Consider the following 23,795-nt stretch of genomic DNA (forward strand, 5'->3'; position numbering starts at 1 on the left):
AGGTATACATAGAGGTTTTTAAGTGCAGTACATTAAGCTTCAGCTATGGTTTTGTTGCTTGTTAAGGAGCTTGCTCATTGATGTAGAGATGCTTGTAGATTGAGTCTGTTAATTTTTGGTGGTAATTCAGGAGTCAGTACAATTTTGATCTCTATAGATAGACATTAGGATATTGATGACGAGTTGTCATTTTGACTACAGCTGCAGCATTTGATCTTTAAAAGGCTTTGATTTGCCACCTGGAAAATTTAAAAGAAACAAAAATGCAAGATTTTGTTGCATGGTGACCCAAAATGACAATAAATGGAAGAATATGATTCAGCTAACAAATGTAAATCTTAAGGGAGTGGAAATGCTTATGATGGTCAAGTGGTGTGTCACAAACAATAGCGGGTTTAAACTGGTAAATATGGTAAACTAAAAACCAGGTGGAAATAATTCCTTGTATTGAGATGTGTGAGCTCTGGAATAACCTACCTAGTGGAAGATTGAGTCATGTAAAACAGGACTAAAGAAAAATATTTACTTTTTTTAATTTTTTTTTTTTTTTTCAGTGTAGGCTCTAAAGACCAGTGCTGTTTTGGCAATAGGATGGGATAACTCATTTCCTCTCAATTCCAATACAATTCTATGATTCATAATTTCCATAACAGTTATAAAACAAAGCAAATTTGTATTTAAATTTGTTCAGTGTGTGTAATGCTGTGGAGAAACAAAAACCAACTTTAATGACAGATAATATGGGTTTCAAAGTTATATAGGATATTTTCTGCTTGTAAACTCAAGTACGTCCTCTCTTCACCTCAGCTGTAAAACACCTTTGCCTTTGCTTCAGTTCCTTCTCAAAATACAGTAACCTGCCAATATGCAAATTGAATATATAAGTAATTCAGAAAGTTTTTCATAGATGCAGGCTGTGGGCTGGATGGAAGAAGCTGTGTTAGTAAAATAGCTCTTGGTCTCCTGTTTCCTTCTCAAATCGGGGTGAAGAGAAGGAGGTTGCTTAACATACTGCCTTTGAGCTGAACGGCGTGCATGACCGTAACTACTAATCCCCTTAAATATATAACGTACACAATTTTAAATGACAAATTTACAACTAAAAATTTGGGATGACCATTCTGGGTTCCAGTTCTTTGGAATTCTACTAATTCCGATTCTACTAATCGCTCTTTTAGCAATTAGTAACCAAGTGACTACATCATTTAAAACGGTGACTTACCGTTGTTTGTAAAGTAAACACCTGATTATCAGAGAAACGCAGTGACCCTTTGCCATTACCATTAATGAGACGAGGCGTTATTTTGCACCTTTAAGAAATAAATATCGCGATCTAAATACCGCTGTGTCCATGTCTCCAGGTTACCTCGATGCGTGAGTACAGCCAATATTCTTACTTTCAGATATGGAATCATTTCTCTGTGGCAGTGTTGCGTTGTAGTGGACGAGTCCTGCGTTGCCAAACCAGGGGATGACGCTTCAGAATGAGATGCCTAAACTTTGGGCCCAGATTTTGCCACAGGCGTTGCAGAATTTACTATTCTATTCCTTCAGAAGCCTGTGTAGATATCATTGCATAGATTATCCTTTTTTTCTAGGCAGCTGTATATAATATAATATATATATATATAAAATTTTAATTTTGCTTTCTAGATACCCCTTCTTTTTCACAAATAAAAATGTTTCTTTCCATCACAGTTTATATCAACAGGTACATCTTAGACAGAAGGAGTAGTTACTATAAAATCAGCAGCAGCTTGACGTAGTTGCCAGCGTTGCTTTTCCCTTTGTCTTCTGCAAGACATTCAGTGGCCAGCTCTCCATATCTCCTTATAGGAAATCGGTTGCTACTTCTCCATCCTCTCTTTTAAAGAAAGAAGAGCTTTTGCTGAGTGAGCTTGTTAGTGGAATGAAGAGGAAATTCTAAAGGCTGAAATTATGTAAAATGAAGGGTGACAATTGTTTTTGCTCATCCAGAGGAGATGTGGGAAGAAGTGACAGACAGGACTGTTTTCATATAACTTTTGAAGAGAAGAGGTTAATTAATAAAGTCGATTGTTGATGTTGATGGGGTTTCGATTTTTTTAAGACATCTGTATTATTTTCCTTGAACATGAAGTTTCATTGAAATGCACTTAATATATCGAAGATGAAGTTATATAGAGTGAAAGCTTTGGGTACAGTAGTCCTTGTTAAGCAAATTTTTATTTTCACTCAGAATGACCCTGAACTTATAGAGGATCTTCTCCATGTTTTTAGGGCAGTTCCTGTTGACTCATTTTTATCAGCCCTTTAAAGCTAGGCGGTTTGGTGCTTACGTTTGCGGTATTGCTCCAGGCTGGTCAGCTGAATATTCAAAGAGGAAAGAAAGTGTGAATTGATTCTCCTTCTACAATAAACTCAGAAATGGTAGTAAACCTCATTGAACCTGATAGTGGAGAGCACTGAAAGATACGAAGCTCTTAACCTAGGTGATGACCTTCTCTAACTTATTAAGGGAAGAGACCTCACCTCTGGCAAGAGACAGGCTTCAGTGTGAAGTCAACAGTTAACCTGTTGATCTGCCCTGTATCCTTTAGCATGTGCGCTCTTGCCGATCAGTCAGAGCTCGTACGTGCTGCCTCTTGCCCAGCTTGTAATGAGGGAAAATGGGAAGGAATTGGCAACATTATTCAGGTGACTAGGGTGGAACTGAAGACTTCATAAAATATAAAGGGTAAGATCAAAAAGAATCCAGGAGTGTGGTGGCACAGGGCATAGAATTTTGGGAATTGTCAAATTTAATCATCTTTTTACACTTAGTGTCTTTCCATGTGACTTACAATAAAGTTGATGAGATCTACTAGGTGATAATACTGCAGACATCTGTCTTTTTCTTTTTTTTTTTTTTTTTTTAATGCTTTAGAATACAAATAGGTTTTGTCACATTTGAGGCTGGAAGCTAATATACCTATCTTAATGAATGCAAGAGTCCAGACAACTTCCTGTGTTCTTATTCAGACCTAGGTGCTGAAGAACTTTGTTCTTTTTTTTCAGATACTGAAAAATATCACTTGGTATGCTGAGCGTGTCTTAACAGAGATCTCACTTGGGAGCCTTCTGATACTAGTTGTGATAAGAACCATCCAGTACAACATGACACGGACAAGGGTAAGAGTTTACACGTAGCATTTACGCACATCATGTGGACTTCTGCTTTCAACAGCATGAATTAAATTTCAAACAGGGTGTGGGATTTTTCTTCATTCTGTTGCAACCAGTTGGCATCTGAATTTACAAGAGGGAAGGAAATGGGAAGGTCAGCCATATTAACGAAGCACAATGTTAAGTGGTTTTGAACTTGTAACACAATTTCTGTGTTATTGTTCAATTAATTGAGTGGGTTTCTCCAAAGTCCATGATTCAGGCACTGAACTGCTCATCTTCGGATGAGAAGGAAAAAAACCATCCTTAGGTTGGTGAGAAGAAATGATGCCTTTTCGGTTATTTGTCTCTATTCAATTACTCAGAAGTGGGAATTTCAGCTCTATTTGTTGTTAGTGTTTTTATGAAGTAGGATAGTGACTGGGCCATAAAACCTTTCTGAGCTCTAGCAAAGCAAAACTGCTTCAACTTCATAGCCTAAAATCAGATTGGTTTTGTGCATTTTTCATGCATACGATTCTATAACTTATCTCAAACATGTAAGCATGGTATCATACACTTTTGAATATTTTCAACAATTAAAGGCACAGATGTTTTTACATTAAAAGGAGCAAAAAAATTACTTAAATATATTTTAAATTGGAAAACTTAAGGATTTCACTTTTAGAGTCAAAAGTACTGGAAGAAACGAGGCCATTCTTGGCATATATTTGTAGGATTTATAATCTGTTCTATTATGTTAATGCACATTTTAGATTTGACTAGGAAACAAAAAATCCCTATTGGATTGGATAAGTAGACAAGTTTGGTTCCGTGAAAACCCTTGACTTTGATACGAGATCATTTAAATGGTTATCTGGTCAAATACTTTCAGGGATGCTAACAAGGGGACCAGAACTGTGAAGTATCACATGGTTATGGTTGTGGGATATATAGAATGCTTTGAAAGAGTTAATAGGGAGATGACTTATGAAGCAGAAAATTTTAGGATAAGGCTACAAAAAGGAGAGAGGGTAAGGGAAAGGAGAAGAATTGTCTTTCAGCATTTGTTACATCTATGATGTCATTGTAAGTCAACATTGCTAAAGATATGAAGACATACATACACTGTGAGATCTGTATCAAGCAATCACTCTTTTATAAGAGTTATATTTTAAGAACATCACCAAGTATATATGCTTTGCATTTCTGCTATATGCTTTGGACCATGTCCTTTAAAGCAACATATATTACTCAGTATTTGAATGATTTCTGCAGTAGGTGTCAGTGTATATTAAAAGGACAGTTTGATGTGGGTTGGTTTTTTTTTCTTTCTTTCTGACAGGACAAATACCTTCATACAAATTGTCTGGCAGCCTTAGCAAATATGTCAGCACAGTTCCGCTCACTTCATCAGTATGCTGCTCAGAGGATCATCAGGTAAATATAAAACTTCAGAAATAGACTTCTCTTGAAACTCATCTTTGCTGGAACTCAGGAGTAGAGGAACTTGAATTTTATATGACTTAATAGATACTGATGAACTAAGTAGCTGAAATGATAACTGCATAACTAAATAATCCCAGAGTAAATCTTACTTGCTTTGTAATTGAATCTGTTCTGAATGCACAAAAAACATTAGTTTCTCTGTCTGAGAAACTTCTGACTTTTGGTTTGCTTAACAATAGCTCAGTAGCTTCTTGCAAGCCAGGATGTTTTCAGGGATTTGTGTGACTTAATGCTTTTTTTAGTCATGTATCAAGTTATTATAAAAATGCACCGAGTGGTGGTTCTCAAGTATTCTGCAAAATGGATTTTCAACTTGCTTTACTTCTTCCTGCATATTTGGCAAAAGATTTATTTATTGTATCAGACAAAACATAATGATCGTTTTGTGATGAAGCCCTGCAAATACGGGCAATAAAACCTACACCCGTGCTTTTCAACTGATAAAGCTTATTAGCCTCCAGAGTAATAAATATCTGCTTTGGTTCTAGAACAGGACTACAACTTTAGAAAAGTAGATACTGAAGTTGGTCCTTCCTAGTTTGTATCTGTGCTGCAGATCACTTTGTAAAGGCAGGTAGTCATGCGTCAGGCATCCTTCTCATCTTGGCAGCCATCCCTGCTCCACGTTCCAAGGGAAGCCGGGAAAGTCTTGTTAATGCGATCTGGAATAAACTGTTACAGAGCTTGTCAAGTACAGACGGTGTGCCAAAAATAAGTAAATGATAATTGCGTGCCTCTACACTTTGTAAAGGACTGGGTTAACAAGAGATACATCTTGTTCTTAAACCACCGCTCTGTTGGATTTAATTCTCTCCAAGTTCCTTCTCTTTTGGAAATGGTTGGTTGTAAAAGTATGGACAAGTAACCAGGATGAATGCATTGTGCCATTACATTTTCGTGGCTTGATACTTGCCCTCTTTTCATACCCTTGGCGGTGATAATAAATGTTCACAATTTGAATTGAAGCTATTTTCCCATTACATATCATAGACATTGTCTTAAATACCTGCCCTCTTCATTTCTCAAATCATAGACATGGAGTCTGAGTTTTCCAAGCATTTGCAAATGTTGGCCTCTGAAATCATAGATCCTAGTGTGGTGTAAGATACGCTACCTTGATGCTTAAGAACTGGGCCTGGTTTTTAGTGGGATACTTCGTTTTCCACTTCTGAGCTTTTTTCCTATGTTCCTGGTTTCTGATTTTGTTCCATTTTATTTTACTGCTGTTTCTGCAGATCAAAGTGAGATGTGCTCCTCTGGTTATATTTGGGCCAGGAAGAGGTTATCTTGCTAGTCCCATTGCAGCCGGCTGTTATCACCACTCAGTAATCTCATAGTCATCTAGCATAACTGCATTTGTATTTCTGTGTGGCTTGGCTTTTGTCAAAATGCTCTGAGCTTATGGCCATCTACTGTTCAAAATTTAAACTTGTGGTTTGAAGTAAGCTCAGCTGGATTATTTTGATTTAATTGGGTTAGGAAATGGCTAAGCATGCGGTCTGCTGGCTTATCAGAAGAGGTGGCAGCCATCGGTAGAGAAGCAGCAACCTCTGTACCTTTACACACGTGTCTCGCCTCAACCTTACAACTCAGAAACGTAAAAGGAGCCTTTATGTGGTGTGAGGCTCTTCCCTACACCAGCTTTTTCCAGCCTTCTCACCTGCAGTTTTCATCATCTGTAGCAGCATCTCTGAGGCAGGTAGACTCCCTGATGTTTAAGACCCATCTGAAGACTCAAGGAAGCACGTGTAACACCCAGAAATTCTTTTGCAGTCCATGTATGCAACGTTTCAATAATCTGTTGTGACATTTGGGTGCTTTATTCATCATTTCTCGGAACATGCATAGTTACCATGTGACTTTAACATTGCTGCTTGATTTTAGTTGTGAAATAGTTGTGCTGGTATCCTTATTGAAGGCAGACAGACTTCTGTTGCTGCTTGACACTGATGCGTGCAGAAAGGAGACAATGGGGTGAATGGCAGAAAACAGGGTGAAAAAATTCTGTCACGTTGAAATTTTCTGTCAAATTCTCTCTTTTTCATTGTGTGAAGGACTAACAAAGCCACACTTGAAACGTGCCAAATAGAAAGAGAGACCTTTAGAGCAAACACATAATACTGGCATATTCAAAACTCTTCCAAAGATGTAAGCTCTTAGTGGCTACTGCTGGTTGGTTTCTGTATAGCTTTTAGCAGAGAGACTTCGTGTGGGATCTGAGCTGGGCAGTATTACAAATAACAACCAAATAATATCCAGCCAACTGTAGTGCGGTTGGATGGCAGTCTGAGAAGGATATTGGTTATCCCAACCATTGGGTGCTGGCAGGGCTGGAGCTGTACTTTTATAGAATCACAGAATAGTTAAGGTTGGAAAAGACCTCTAAGATCATCAAGTCCAACCGCCAACCCAACACCCTCATGCCCACTAAACCATATCCCCACGTGCCACATCCACATGTTTTTTGAACATTTCCAGAGATGGGGACTCCACCACCTCCCTTATGGTTGGACATAATGTAAGGATAGGTACAGAAAATGGACGTACTCATCAACTGAGGAAGCAAAACAAAAAGGCAATATATTTATCATATATAATATGATATTCTTACATAGTTCAAAGATATTCCACGCTGTTATTTTTAAGCTTCTGCTTTGTTGTAGCCAGACACTCCATATTACTGTAGCATAGAAATTGTAATGAAGGAGGTGAATTTAAATTTGAAACAGAAACAGAAAAACGAGGCAAGCGTTAAGGAATATGTTTTATATCCCACTCCTCACTATTTTTATGTGTAATATTGACCAAAGGTCTTATTCTGCAGATAGAAAACTGTACATCTGGACAACAGGCAAAAATGCCCACCAAGATTGGGATTTAATTTGTCACTGTGATCGTGATTGCTTATAAATCAAAAGACCCTACTATAAAAATGTATTAGAATCTGTTGTAAAATATCCCATGGGTCTAGAACATGGGCGGGCCGGGAGGAGGAGTCAGTTCCAGGGGCAGCCTGTCTCCCCTAAGACTTTACTGCTAGTACAGTAGCATTTGCTGCTCAGGAGCTTTACAGCCTTGGGTTCCCTGGCAGGCTTAAGCACCATAAAGGAAGTATTTTAACCTGATTTCCTCTCAAGATACGTAGAATTGTTATAAAGTTTCAGTTATCAAGAAAAGCAATAGGAATACACATATTTTGTAAGAGATTGATGTTTTGAGGCGTACATTGTCATTTCTTTTCCTACCTTCTGAAGTCTGTTGGCCGCTATTATTAAATTTAGCCAGCACTGATGGACACAGCTTTCTCCATGATGCAAAAGCAGAGTTTTTGTATTAAATTCCTATTCTGGTTCTACCATCAGAGTGAAAGCATGTCTGAGAGAACAAACCGCAGTATCCATAATGAAAAAGTGTTTTCTGTGAAGAAAAAGCCTAAAAAGAAGACGGTACCTTATATTGCATAAAGTATTTTAGGGTATAGGTTTTTAAATTAAGTAGCTGTGAAACACTTAACTTAAAATCTGCTTAGCAATACAACTGAATAGTCATAATTTAAGCCTCACCAGATGCTGTAATGATTTCTTCCTTAATGTGAGAAGTAATTCCATTTCCATGCAGGCTTTTTCCTAATCCTATTCTGAGCAGAGGCTACCAGTTGTTTTAAATGCTGAAGACTATTTTCTATGAAAGAATTAGCTGGGTATATTCAATACAGTGTGCTCAAAAGCTCAGTGAAATACAACTTCATAATGTTGAGTAATTTGTATCACATTCCAGTAAGCATGAAAATTGACAAATTTGTCTAAATCTATCACAAGCAGCTGCTGGAAGTAAAAATAGATGTAATAGATGTTCTATAATAAAGTCCAGGGCAGTATTCATTTAATGTTGGATGTCCTCTATTGTAGGCTGCCCCGAGTTTGAGATCCTTCCCTGCTCTATCCTCTGTTACCACTGCTCTGTTTTTAATTACACAGAGCAGTTTTATCAGCGTAGTGCCAGGGGTGATATTGCGCTGCACTGTCTCTCTCTTATTTGTGGAGTGCTGACATTTGTAGTATCTTTACATCATACGGGCAGAGTATTATTAAAAAATAAAATAAAATGTGTATTGATGTCATTGGTGTCACAAATGACTACCAGAGGTGGCTGTGTAATCTCTAAGCAACAAAGCACAACCAGGTGGAGTGTTACATACCTGCAGTGAGGGGTAGGTTTTTCCTTTGCTTGGTTTCTATTCTACAAGGACAACTTCCACCTGACGTATTCGTGGAGGCATTTGATTTGTCGCTTAAAACTGCAAGTCAGTTGGCATTAATTCCTTTAACCTATTTGGAAACAGCTTGCATGATGTTCAGCTTTTCTCCAGCTAGCCTGCCTGCTCTAGTATGTGTGACGCTTGGCAATGGAGAGGCTTTCCCTGAATATCTGTATTCTGACATCTCATCACCACGTCATTCTAATAAAATTAGTGACAAGAAGACGACTGATTACTTAAGGCAAATGCTTTTCCTATAATTTCATATATTGGAGTGTTTGCTGTTTTCTAAGCAGGCATATACCACTAGAGGTTGCCATACACCTCACTAATTAGCCATGCACATTTAGCATTAAATGACTTTACGGGGCTAGAAACACTGTCCAGTTTTCCTTTTTTCCCTACACTGTCACCCCAGCTGTTCACGTTTAGGGCTGTGTGAGCCACTAAGAACTTTATCCATGGTACTTCTCCCCGTTAAATGACTTGAGGAACTTCAAGATGGCACGTTATTGTATTAATGTCATAATTTGCTTTGTTTTGCTGTCGCAGAGAGTTCAGTGGGATTCAGAATCACAGAATCACAGAATCACTAGGTTGGAAAGGACCTTTAAGATCATCAAGTCCAACCATTAATCCAGAACCACCGTGTCCCCTAAACCATGTCCTGAAGCGCCACATCCACACGTTTTTTGAACACTTCCAGAGATGGCGACTCCACCACCTCCCTGGGCAGCCTGTTCCAATGCCTGACCACCCTCTCAGTGAAGAAATTTTTCCTAATATCCAATCTAAACCTCCCCTGGCGCAACTTGAGGCCATTTCCTCTCGTCCTATCACTAGTTACTTGGGAGAAGAGACCAACCCCCACCTCACCACAACCCCCTTTCAGGTAGTTGTAGAGAGTGATGAGGTCTCCCCTCAGCCTCCTCTTCTCCAGACTAAACAACCCCAGTTCCCTCAGCCGCTCCTCATAAGACTTGTGCTCCAGCCCCCTCACCAGCTTCGTTGCCCTTCTCTGGACACGCTCCAGCACCTCAGCATCCTTCTTGTAGTGAGGGGCCCAAAACTGAACACAGGATTCGAGGTGCGGCCTCACCAGTGCCGAGTACAGGGGCACAATCACTTCCCTACTCCTGCTGGCCACACTATTCCTGATACAGGCCAGGACGCTGTTGGCCTTCTTGGCCACCTGGGCACACTGCCGGCTCATATTCAGCCGGGTGTCAACCAGCACCCCCAGGTCCCTTTCCGCCGGGAAACGATATGAAGAAATAGGTTTCTGTCATCCTCCTGATGCTCACAGGAGTCAGGTGGAATTGGGAAAAAAGGTACGCTTAAACGGGATACAGACTTGAACTTGCGCATGCTGTGGGATGCAGCGTGTTGTACTTCGGTGACGTCGTAGCCCTGCTGTGCCCGCTCGGGGAGCGGTGCGAGGCGTGCAGCCGCCGTACTGCTCCCGTTGCTGTCTGGAAGAAGCAGAGGTAGTAACCCTCCTGCTCACGGCTCCGCCAGCCTTGGAGCTGCTGCTGCTGAGTGCTGTAGGGTATGCTGGGGCACGATGCTGGGTGCTGGAGCAGCTCAGTGTTGGGTTTCTCTTGGTTTTTTTTAAATACAGTTGTAAGCAGTGTACTTAAATATCCATGCTTCGGTAGTAAAGGATGACTGCATTGCTGTGGTTCCCCAAGTCTGCCTTTCCTCCTCTGAGATGAGGCTGAAACCCTTCTTTCCCTTTGCGCTCTTTAACAGTGTCTTCATCGTTTTGTGGAGTCAATTATGTTTTCTAAGCTACCAAGAAAAATTCCCATCCATTCTAATATGTGCTGCTGCATTTGAGAAGTTTCACCTCCCCAGCCAAACCATTTGTTTTATGGCTTTCTATGTTAGTAATTTAATTTTTCTCCTACTGTTTCCTCTTATAGTCTGGCAGGATTTTCTTGAGTGAAAATATTCATGACAGCTCTTTAAGAATAAGAGTGAATGATGTTGCTTTAAACTGCACCTTTTGAGCACGGTTTAAGGTTATGCTGGAATAGAAATTGTTTTTAAGTTGTAACGTGTTGAGTTGCTGTAGAAACATTGTCTTGCTACTGCAATAATTAAGTACTTACCAGCTGCAGGTAGTTTGGATTAGCAAATTTGATGCTGGATGAGGAGGACAACTTACTGTAGTTAATGCTACAGAGTGAAAAATGCGTGTGGTGTGAGGAGAAAATGCATTTCCCAGAACTGGTCTTTTAACTTGACTTTTTCCTAAGGAAGTCTCTGAATTTTGGTAATAGATGCATGTAGCTATGTATTTTATATTTCTGCATATGAAACTATGTAGCTAGTTTTTAAAATATGGAGCAATGTGCATCTAGAAGCTAATGATTTCAAGTTCATCAGCCATTTTTCAGATGATGGCCCTATTGCTCTAAGTAAAATTGTCAGAGCTCTGTAAAACTTTTGTGATCAAACCAGTAATTCCAGTTTAAAAAGTGAATCATAAAAACATTTGCCATTAAATTTTTCTTCTATTTTAGCACACAATTTTTAATTATTTGTGTGCCTTGTTCTTGGGTACTGATATAATTTTTGAGTGCTTGGGTTTGCAGAAATGAAAACTAGTTTGCTTGTGGAACAGAGTTGGCTGCTTATCCAAGAATGGGTTTTGCTTACGGTAGAAATATCTGCTGGGTTTGTGAATTTGAATTTTGGTTAGTTCACAGTGTCCCTTATAGTGGTTAAATTTTTCTTGCAGTGTTTTCCTTTTTCCGTTACCTTTATAGAATTGCACATCTTTGTAATATCCGCCATGTTATTTGACGGAGTGCGTGACATTATTTTTCCTGCCTACCTTTTTATAGGCTGTAAGTAATCGGATTAATTGATATTATTGTCAATTTTCATATTGTATTGTCCTTAAAAGAAGAAAGTGCATTACTTCCCTCTGCTTTCCCCTAGATTATGTCAGTTGTTGCTTTTCTAAATTAGGGATAAGGAGGAAACTACTCAAATGTTTCACTTGTTGCTGCGTTTGGCAGAATGATGATGACTCTGTAACGCCTGTGTTAATGCTGCCATGGCCTTTTTTTTCCTGGCCTATGAGTACTTATTGAAAATATTTTTAAATACATATATATATTTGTGTGTGTGTTTAAACCTAAACTTTCTTCCACGCGGATCTCTATAGAGCAGACATTTTGAGTTTGCCAGGCGTTTGTTTAGTCAAATAGACCAGTATGTGTGTTCAGCAAAGAAGAAAAAGATTTATGCAGCAGCAAGACATGTGTGATCTGACCTGCTTAGTTAGGGGTCACAGTCAGCTGAAAACTCTGAAATTGTTATTGTGTGAATGTGATGAAATTCGAATTTACCAATTGCTTAATAAAATTTTTTAACAGTGCCAATAATGAGATGGAATTGCTGGCTGAAACTCATTAGGCTGCTCACATAGGAAAATAAACAAATTTCTCTCCCACATGGCTTTATACTCTGTGAGCATTCTGGTTTTCCTGCCTTTTCTTTTTTCCTTTGATGTCCACAGTGCTTTCGGGAAGCTCTTTAACATATAGCTTCCTCTTTCATTGGAGAACAGCGATGGGACAGTTGGTGCAGAAAACTAGTGAAATCAAAATTACCCAAATCAAAGGCGCTTCTTAAGGAGAAAAACTTGGGGGGGAGCAAGGCTGCTGCAGCATGAATACTTCAAAGCTGTTTGGTTTCTAATTTAATTCTCATTTGAAAACCTAAGTACAGGAACAAAAGAGTTGCTTTTCATACAGGACTCTGATTTTTAAATGGTAAAATTTTAGCTTAGTAGGCATTTCAAGCTTTAAATGAGATGTGTAAATTGAGCAAAAGAAATCAGGTGAATAGGGTGAGCAATACTTCTCTTAAACTTCTCTTTCTGGCTTCTTTCTTACAGCAGAGGAATGAATGGTGTTAAATTGGAGCCACTCTTCAGATAGGAAATTTCTTAAAACTGTTCCAAATTTAGGGTTGGAACCCTTTTACCCTATGAAACGTTTTGGAAAAGTCTAGTTTCAGAAATGACAGCTTTCAGGTTTTGGTACTCAAAGAGCAACACCGTACAAGTAATATGTCAGTGGTAGAGTTACGGCATAATAGCCAACTTACCCCTTTATTATCACATACCATGGAAACGACTTTCTGCTTCCTGTGTTAGTTCTCTGTTGATAGTGTTGTAACACGGGATTGCTGTCGCCTGGAGCTGCGTGGCCCTGAGGATGCTTTGAAACACGCAGGTTTGCATCATACCATGCACACGGGGAGCCTGGCCTTCGCTAGCAGATTTTGAAAGCCACCGTAAGAACGATCGACAGATGAGTCTTTACGTTCTGGGTTCAAATCTTAATTGGACCATTAAATTAAATCTCAGTTTACTGATCTTTTAATCATAATAGAGGAGTTTCCGTAATAGCAAACCGTAGAGAAAAGAGGCTGCTTCTGCTCTCGTACCAGTGTATATCAAGAGACTTCACAAGTCAAATTATAGAATAATAAAAGATTAAGCTCTGAAAGGGGTTCTTGGAATTCGTGTCCTGTGGCCAGAGCTGTTAAATACTGAACCCTCCGAGCATCAGCTTCCCTCTTCCTTTTTTATAACCAAAAGAAAAGAAAAAAGAAGGAAGTTGAGGATAATGAACAGTTTCACTAAATCAGTGATACCTGCCTCTGCAGATCTTGGGAGGGGCATAGTCACAAATCCCTGGTTTCTGATGGTGAAATGTAAGTATCTCTGGTCTGCGCTGTTCAAGAATAATAGGTAATTTTTTCTCCTATTTCGCATCACGCGTGGATTGTCATTGTGCTAAAAGGAAGTTACCTTAATGAAAGCTATTGCACACTATGATGATTTTCTACGTTTTTTAAACCAGAGGGTTTTCTAAAACCAGGCTTCTGGTGGATTTCGTGGGCGGTGCTCACGGTGCAGGATGCCCTGCAGCCCTGGACTCTGATTCGGTACTCTGGGGGGACCTGTCGGTACAAACAGTGGCTTTCTGTAATTCCTGTCCCCAAATATTTTCATGCAGACATTGTGTCGCTGATATAAACAGGAAAGAAGCATCATTCTATGGATGCAATTTTGGGTGATTTATCTGCAACTCGACCAGCTTGTTTGGCTTTCTGTGTTTGCTTTAAAGCAGTAGCAAATGACCTGTTCATCCCAGCAAACTTTCATTGCCATATAGTACTCTGTCTGGTGAATTTTTTGATCTGAAATACTTGTGTTTAATTTTTTTCCCCTGTCTCCTTCACTTTGGTGGCATTTACCATGTGCTGTATGCCATAGATTTTTAGCAATAAATTCTCTTCAGCACAGAAGGCCACAGAATTGGCTGGTTGACATTGCCTCAAAAATAAGAATTAAAAACCTCAAAGACATTTTTCTTGGAATGCTTCTTAACTTTGAAATAGTTTTGTAGTGCTTTAATTTAGAGGAGAAAACATTTATTTTCTAACCTGGATATAAAATGATATTGTGTTTATGAGAAACTGCTTTATAATGAGATTTCCGCCCCCACCCATGCAGTGCAGTGTGTTACAAAAATGATAATCCCATTTTTATTAGAGATTCCAAGTAGAGTGAAAACTAATGGCTTCTCAGAAGAAGGGCCTTCGTGATACTCTCATGCTCAGGCTGTGTCTGAAAGAGCACATTGTGGGAATGGAAGATCAAACAGCTCCAAGCCACCGAGTCTGAACTTTGGTTTTAATCTGTGGACTGTCGGGAGTAGAAGTTGTGTGCACAGCAGGACAGCTGGAGAGGTTTTTGTGTCAACTGGTCAACTGTGGGTAGCTTTGGCTTGCTCTTTCATGAGCTGTTCTCGGGCACAGACACACTAGTCTATTTGCAGATGCTTTTTATGCTCCTCGTCCTCCACTGTGTCACTGTTACTACTTATACAAACAGAGGTTCCCGAATCTGTGGAGTGGCTTTTGTTGGGAGACAGAAGCAATTTATAAAGATCTCAACAGCGTTAAATAGAAGAAACATATGCTGGCCTTATTAGTAGCTTGTTGACCTAGATTAGCTGTGGGGAAGCTTATAAGCTGATCAGCCATTCCAAAATTGGGAGGTGTCATTGCAATTAGTAGGAATGGCTGTGACAAAAGGGGAGGCAACGATTGCTCAGATAAGGCAAAAGATAATATTAGTAGCAAATGTCCTCTTGCTGGTATGACGTGGAAAAGTAAATGTAATTAAGGTAATTTTTAAAAGGAGTGAAGCATCCTTGGTTACTATGCATTGAGTGTAGTTGTGGTCAAACGTATTAAAAAGCTGCTTTAGCTGTATCAACAGAAAGAGGAGCACTCCATGTCTGCTCGCCTGTTTTTGCCCATGTGTAACATATGGAGTTGAGGTTTTAGGCTGATATCAGCTGTTTCCAACATGGAAATATCATTGAACTTGGTTTAAGCCTGGTTGAACCTGCTGGGGATTCTGAGTGGGCACCTGATGGGACAGTAATACCCTCGTCCCCCATCTGGCACGAGCAGTTGAATGCCCTGCATGCCATTAGACGTGTTCGGAGCCCGGGACCCCCGAGCTCACTGGTTATAGAGATTTCCCAGATGGACAGACTCGCAGCTTTATTTTGAGATAGATTGGATCAGTGTGAACCACGGAGGGGTCTTGGGCAAACTGTTGATTCGTTTTGTCTCGAGGTCTTCTCACATGAAGCAGTGTGGTTGCACTATGTTATCCTCCTCTCTGCATATCATGGCACAGGACTCCTTAAAATACCATTGCTGATCTGGCTTCAAAAGGTTTTTAATATCTGTCTACCAGTCTAAAAGCTCAACTTTGGACAAGATACTTTGCTCTTCCCTTGACCACTTTTTTTGTCTCTGATGAATTGTAAGACATGAGCATCATAGTAATGCTCTCGTTTTGTGGGGAGAAGTCACTACGACATGTCATTAGTCTTCTGCCATCCAGGAAATTGTGTGGTATTTTTCAGTGTCTTACAAGCTGCAAGTCATGGCTGGGCAGAATGCGTGATTAAATGAACATGACTCAAATTAGCACAAAATCTTGGCCATAGAACTGATTTTTGTTGAAGTCCTGATACCTCTTTCAGGGCAGCCAGAGGATCACACAGATTCGTGCACACAACCAGAGATGCAGTCTGGAGGGAGAAGGTCCCGTTGTCCCATCTTTAATTATTATAAATGGCCCATTCATAGTTATTGTGCCACATTCGGAAACACTAGTGTTTCATAATAGTCTTCAAATTGGGGAATTAAACTTTTCTTTCTTGGTGGAACCTTACAGCTTTTAAAACTGTTGCTCTTGTGAATCTGTTACGATGGAGAGGAAGAAATATTTGAGGAAACCTGTACAGAAATAACTATTTTTGTGATACGCTTCCAGTGTTTTACAGATGAATTTGCAGAGTAGATTGAGGTTCTGAGTTGTGTCACGTAAGTTTTATGGATGTTTCTGTTAAAGGAAAGGAAGGAAAAATGAGAAAGCCAGTAGCATTATTCCAGTCCTGGTAGTGCAATTTTGATTTCTTTTAGCTGCTCTGGAAAAAAGATTAATGCCACTAAAATGCTTACTGGGTTGTATCCCACTGCATTGTTTGGGATTTGGGTGTCTAATGTACAGTACAGTTGAAGATGTGAGTCTTACAGTTTTTGCATTTTAAAAAATCTGTTTTATAGCAAGAAATTGCCCTGCATAAGATTTTCTGAGGTTTAAAAAAAACAAGTAGTCTTTTAGAAACTATTATTTGCTATTCTAGTAGAATCCTAGAAACTGCATTCTTGTCTTCTCAGTTTGTTTTGAATGGAACGTATTTATAGGACATTGTTCCTTAACAGAAATAAAGAGGTAACTCAAGAAAATTATGTGCTTGAACCTGTCTTTTATCTTCAGTTGCGGGATATTTGGCTCACGAACACTTTATTCAGATACAACATGTACTCTTTCCTTTTTAGAAATTTTCTCTTTGGAAGAAAACATAGACTGTGATCTAAAGAAATGGATGAGTAATGAACTTAGAAGGATTTATCTGACAAACTAAAATAATATTATGGCTGTAAGTAAGCATTAGTACGAAACGAAAATACAGCATTGATTACAATTATTATTTCTTCTTGTCAGGCTGCTGCTTATTTCACATTTTAACTGATGTCATTATATCTGCCTCATGCTTTTCCAGCTTTGCAGTTCAGTGAACTAATTTCTCTCTCCAGGTGTATGAAGGCATGATAGGTATGAGTGGCTGCAAGAAGGGAAATAGAGCAGTTACTGATAACACCCAGGCAAACTGTGTCGGTGCCCTCCAAATTGCTCCTGAAAACCTTCCTTTCCAACAGGCCTACACCACACATGGAAATTTTAAGTTCATTCAGACCCCACACTTAAGTGAGGATTTTCAAACAGGCTTTCTAACTGGTTTTAGGAATATGAGATAACAGCTTATGACATTTCTGAGTCTCTTAAGTACTTGAGCCAAGGCATTTCCCACCACCATATACTTTCACCGTAGTTTGCATGGCTCACAAAGAGAATATTGCACATTAAAACATCTGACACTTAAATGGAGGGTGAAACTATAGGTACAGAAGAAAGAATCAGGATTTAACAACTTTAAAGCGCACGGGGTCTTCATAACTGTTGAATGACTCAACCTTTTTAATGGTAATGGCCTTCAGCAGTTTAGGAAAGAACAGGCTTCTAGGTAAAGTAAATACACTTAGTTCTGCAATAAATAAATAAATTTGCTGTGAAGTTGTGTAGAGACATGTTTCTGTAACTCATTAATTGTGCTCTTGGGTCCACAAGTAGGTCTTTCTCCAAATAGCACAATTTACATGGGCTCAGATGGGATGAATCCTGTTGGAAATGGGGCGAGGGCTCAGACGAGCACTGCCGACTCCTCGCGATGCCCTCGCTGGCCGTTGTCTCCCAGTGGCGGATTTCCAGGTTCACGCGGACTGAGATGCAAATGTCCGCATTAATGTGGGTGTCGTGGGCGTCTCCTGTAATCCCGTGCAGAGCCTGTGAATTATCACAAGTGTCTAGCCAAAGGATAAAACGCAGGAGGTCTCCAACGCAACATTCCCGTAGCAGCATCTCTTAAGCTGCCAGGGATATATGTGCCTTCCAAGTAACGGGTGCATGTGGGTGATTAAAGGCTTCGCTCTTTGTCTGAAACATCAGTACTGAATAGACAGTCCCTCCCAGCTCTTTCATATCTTTTTTTTTTCTTCCTTATGGTCATCAGCTCCTTGTGTCTGCTTCTAATATACAAACCCTTCAGTTCTTTTTGATAGAACTTCATCTGTGCAGAGGTAATTTTGGCCTTTCTGTATAAGAATCTCATGTATTTATTGTTTGATTTTTTTTTTTTCTTCAGTCTATCAAGCATCTCCAGAACTTGTTTGGTTTTCATTTCCTTGCCCTCCTTCACTCTAAATTCTTCTATGCATAAAGATAATACTCGTAAGCCTGTCGTGTACATTTGGCCAGTACTGTGACAGAGTGCTGCTTCGGGGCATGGGAACTTACGTCTGTGACACATTATCACAAGTAATCGCTTCTTAAGTATTTAAATAATTTTCATGCTTCTCTGTTCTGTGTTGTTGTGGTACCTTTAACCCTATAATGATCCCTCCCCTCCAAACTGCTGTTTTGCAATAATGTAATTTAAAATCCTGTCATCACTCTGTGCTTTAAGTTATAAATTTAGTTTATCTGAAAAGTAGGCCTGCAAGAATGAAGGATTTTTAGAAAGCTAAGAGAAGTCACCCTATGACTTAGATTAGGAAGTTAGGTGGGGATCAAGGAGAAAGGAAAGTACCAGCAGTGAAAAAGGATCAGGTCAGGGATTACTCGAGAACTGACACACACGCATCCATGGGACCGTGGTGAAACACATCTGAGAGCACTGTGAGAGTTGACCCATGCCATCGCAAGACCACTGTCTGTTGGGTCACATCTGGAGATCCAGGTTTTGGGCCCCTGGACATAGGAAAGGTGTTGGTAAACTGGAGCAAGTTCAGTGGAGGGCTGCTACGATGGTTGGGGGCTGGAGGACTTGGTGTGGGAGAAAGGGCTGAGGGAACTGGGCTTGTTTAGCCTGAAGAAGAGAAGGCTTTGGGGCAAGGCTATGGCAGGATTTCCAGAGAAAGGGTTATGAGGCCTGATTAGCAGCTTTCCCACACGTAGGAGGAGGTTACTGAGAAGAGGCAGCCAGGCTCTTTATAGAAGTGTGTGACAGGAAGATGAGAGAGAATGGTCATCAACTGAAGTCAGGAGATTCCAGCCTGATGGAAGACGACAACTTTTCATGGTCAGGGAAGCATTGACAGAGCAGTTGTAGAGTCTCTGTCCCTGGAGGCTTTCAAAACCCAGCTGGACAAAACCCTGGTCTGGTCTGAATTCAGGGTTAACCCTGATTTGAGCAAGAGGTTGGGCTAGAGACCTCCTAAGATTCCTTTCAACCTTAATTATGACTCTAAGAGAAGAATAATTAAAAAAAAAAAAACAAAAAAACCAAACACAACACCCCACCTAAAAACAACAAACTGCTTGAAGGAGAAGGAATTGTTTTAAGTGTTCAGGTATGATAAAGGTCAATACGATCTCCGGCATCCCCAGTACCTACTTTTATTGTACCGTAAGCGGCTTAACTGTGCTAACAGTACAGTGGCAGAAACCCACCCCAAAGAACTCCAAACCACCTTTCCATGGATATATGCAGGTCAATCTTTCCTAACAGTCTTGGTACTGAAAAACAAATAGATACTATTCTTTCTGCTGCAGTTCATCGGTACTGCAGTTCATCGTGTCATCAACAGCAGAGTTCTAAACAGAAATGAAAACTTTAATCCAAAATTAGAATTTTGGATGATGTGTATGATGTATTTTACTGTTGGCAAGAAGGCAGACAGGCTTTTGATGGTTTGCCTTTCTGCTGTTTATCCTGTATGAAATAATATTAATAAGTGATATTTTAGGCAGAGAATAAATTAACCTTTCTCATGGAGTGGATGATCTAACAAGTTGTTGTCATTATCGATGTAGTATTTGAGTATAGAATGTATTTTGGTTCAGTTTATCTTTGGGAACATACGAGTAACGACTAATAGGACTTCCTAGAACACAAGTTAGCTAGCACGAACAGTAATAAAATGTTCATAGCATGTCACGACATTCTCCTCATCTGTATACAGATAGTTTGGGGTGCTGACTAACAGGTGCTAGTTTAATTAGCTTATGCTTTCATTGTTTTGTGGGGTTTTTTTGTTTTTAAAGGCTTTCGTATTGGCTTTCCCATAGAGTCATGTTGTAGCATAACTCCCTTTTGAAAGTGATTAAGTCTGCAAACTCAGGGGAAGATGTTATTTGCTGTGCATTTTTCAGATTCTGCCGCAGAAACAATATGACCTAAATATTTAATCAGGCTTAGCAGAATTGGCTTTTTTTATTACTGCAGATTGATCTAGTTTCTCTGAGCTAGTACATGTGGCGTGTATGTCTTCAAGACCTTACTTTTTCTCAATAATGTTAAAGATTTATAGCCTTCATAAAATCTGGCATGCACCAAGAGGAAGATTCTGAATTACAATTACTTAAACATTAGCACTGGGAATTTCTCTTTTGAATCCTGTATATGCTGTTTCAGGCTAGATTGTATTTATAGAGGGGTTAGTGAATACTGGTTTTATACCGCTTTTCTATACCCTGCCCAATTTACTTCATTTCTGTGTTGTTAAAAAGATGTTGACCTGGTGGTCTTTATGTTTCTGACTTTGATATATTTGCTTTAAAATTGCAGTTGACTACAGTAGAGAAAATACCAACTTTCTGGTAGATAAATAAGGAAGTAAGTGGCTTTGCATGCTTTGCTTAGGACTGTTGTCTCATTCAAGTCCTTAAAATTTTGGATGAAAATAATTAATGTAAGCATATCAAGAATTGCAGCACTTATTTTCTAACTCTCTTATTTTTGCTAAGCGTTTAGTCTGTGGCTGTAGCCTTGTGTACACGTCTTGAATTAAGTGGAGTTTGAGCTAAAAATTAGAAGTGGTGTGATTGCCTAAACAAAAACAATTGCAATGACCGTTAAGGACGTTTGAATTTTCTTCAGACAGACATGAGAAACAGTACGTTTGGAAGAATCTTTAGCAAAGCCTCGTTTGTTTGTTGGCTTGCGTTATCTGCCCTCAAAGGGCTTCCAGACAATCAAGGAGACTCAGTAAAGCTGCAGGAAGCCATGGCATGCTGTTGTGCCCTGGCAGCCAAGACGACAAACCACATCCTGGGGTGCATCAAACTCAGTAGACTCAGCTGGTCAGAAGAGGTGATGATCCAGCTGTATTCCGCGTTGGTGCGGCCTCACCTGGAGTACTGCGTGCAGTTCTGGGCCCAACAAGTTAAGAAGAATGTGAAGGTCCTTGAATGCATCCAGAGGAGGCCAATAGAGCTGGTGAAAGGGCTGGAAGGAATGTCCTATGAGGAGTGGCTAAGGGGTTTGTCTAGTTTGGAGAAAAGGAGGCTGAGGGGCGACCTCATTGCTCTCTACAGCTTCCTGAGGAGGGGATGTGGAGAGGGAGGTGCTGAGCTCTTCTCCCTGGGATCCAGTGATAGGACACATAGGAATGGTTCAAAGCTGCGCCAGGCCAGGATTAGACTGGACGTTAGGAAGCATTTCATTACAGAGTGGGTGGTCAAACCCTGGAACAGGCTTCCTAGAGAGGTGCTCGATGCCCCAAGCCTGCCAGTGCTCAAGAGGCATTTGGACAATGCCCTTAATAACATGATTTGTTATCAAATCATGTTGTCATCCCTGAATTGGTCAGCCAGTTGGATTAGATGACCATCGTAAGTCCCTTCCAACTGAAAATACTCTGTTCTACTTGCGTGGGATGCGGCTCTGTCGTCACGCGAGCGGCAGTTCAGCTCACAGCTAACCTCCACCTCCCCAGTGGCTCTAGACATCAAACTCCCAGTGTTCAAAGTCATGTGTGTTTCTTTGATGCCCTTGTTTAACTGGTTGTCACCAGAGTACCTTTACTGATTAGGATTGTCCAGACTACATGGAAAGGAAACCTTTCTTTGCCTTCATCAAGTCTGCACTAAATTTCAACTAAGTATAGATATATTGGGTTAATTTTTGTACATACATAAAAATTGCATGTTTAACTGACATGTGCCTGGGTGACAGGCAGCGAAGGGTGTGTACAGGAAGGGTCTCTGCCCTCTCTGAGGTCAGAGTGATGATGAAAGCCTTCATTTTAACTGCTGCTGGTTCAGACAAATCTAAAAAGCTTTCAGGAAGAGAGGACCAGTGCTCCAGGAGATTGATATAAGCAGGTGAGTGTATCCTCACGGCAGTCAAGTGTAGGCATTCACCTCTGAAGATGTATGAGAACAGGCTGTCCTTGCAGGATGGCAGCGGGAGGGACGACTCCAGAGGTTGGGGAGAGTTACAAGGAAGAGCAATTTCCCTCGTGAGCAAATTTCCTTTTTTTTTTCTTTTTCTAAACGAGGGATTTTTTTTCTTTTCCTTTTTCTGTCTCATTTACCCAGCCAATACGCAAGCTTCCTCCCTGCCGCCTTGTTTTATACCAGCTACTGGGCAAGGTGAGGCAGTGCTGGGATCAGGGCAGGAAACATTTTCATGGATGCAGTAGAAGATATTCTCAAGTAGTCCATAGTTTACAAGTCTCTCCACAGATGTCAGGTTCTCTAGGCTGTCTTTTATAGTGTCAGATTGTTTTAGGTATTTTTTTTATTCAAAACTACGCATTATTCATGGTTAGCAAATGAGCCTTTTCTGTGTTGGCTTTGGTGGTTTGTTCAGTTTTGGTCTCTTTCTTTCAATGCCCCAGCCGCTATGTGTAGTAGAGAAGGTGAAAAAACAAACAAGAAACCCACAAAAAGCACCCATGGGAGTGAGCCCTAGGAGACTTCCAAATGCTGCTTTCTGACTTCAAAAGGATTGAATTTGTTGCTTTGACTTGAATCCCTGTCACTTTTGCGCACCTTCACTTCTTTTAAAGATGTCGTTGGGTTTCCATGTTCATGTTCATTTCCATCCGGTTCATATCCTGGAATCGCAGCTGATCTGGTTATGAGAGATGGGTGGTTATACCAGATAGAGAGGATCTGATTACTTCAGTCTCCACAATACTGATGCTAACTTCTGTTGGTTTGGATCTGAAAACTTTGGGATTCTGTGGCTTTAATAGCCATGGCTAGTAAAGACAAAGAACGTTAATAACTTAAAGTCTAATGGAGCATATGGAATTTTTTTCTTTAATAGGTTTAAATTTCCAGAGAATATAGCTATGGTAATATTTGTGTAGTGAGACATTAGAGGAGTTTTATTATTTTCATTATGAGGAAAAAAAAAGTTTATGTAAGAATATTATTTTTTTAGTTGGGATAACTCAAGTCCACTCTGACTTATGTAACCAGACACTCTACTTTTTAGCTGTTAGAAGTTGACACTAATGTTTTTGTCGTAAGAGGGAATTATAATCTTCTTCTGGAGTGGGATTTTAGTACAGTATGAGATGCAGTTTTGTCCTCGGGGTAGACGGAATACATGAATAATATGGTGCACACACGCCATCAATCAAATATAATGTTCTTTATTTTCTACAATATTGCTTTTTCAAAATTTTCAGCCCTATATTGTAGTTGAAGATAGCCTTTTGCTGTAAAGTAAAAATAGTATGCCCCATAAAACATACAGAAAACGAAAATTTCAGTAACATGTAACTCTAGATGTAGCGGCTGCTGGAAAACTAATTTCTGGTGGATCAAGTAAGTCTGCTTTCAAACTCAATATCCACAGTTAGTCAGTGAAAGTTGAATGCAAATTTTTCTTAATGTAGGTATCTGTTGAGGGCTCTAAGCCTTGATTTTACT

At 39.9% G+C, this 23,795-nt stretch overlaps 1 protein-coding gene across 2 annotated transcripts in view; it reads left to right on the forward strand.

The window, feature by feature from the left end:
* The window catches only part of LOC309415175 (dymeclin), a gene marked incomplete at its 3' end in the record, with an annotated part of 207,387 nt that overhangs the window by 91,503 nt on the left and 92,089 nt on the right, over window positions 1-23,795 (forward strand). For both annotated transcript variants that reach the window (XM_082012615.1, XM_082012616.1), the window contains exons 11-12: window positions 3,037-3,150; window positions 4,469-4,563. In XM_082012615.1, coding sequence (XP_081868741.1) covers window positions 3,037-3,150; window positions 4,469-4,563 — 209 coding nt within the window. The remainder of the gene's footprint in view (window positions 1-3,036; window positions 3,151-4,468; window positions 4,564-23,795) is intronic.

Source organism: Phaethon aethereus (assembly GCF_964289735.1).
Source record: "Phaethon aethereus genome assembly, chromosome: W".
In the NCBI taxonomy this organism is placed as follows: domain Eukaryota; kingdom Metazoa; phylum Chordata; class Aves; order Phaethontiformes; family Phaethontidae; genus Phaethon; species Phaethon aethereus.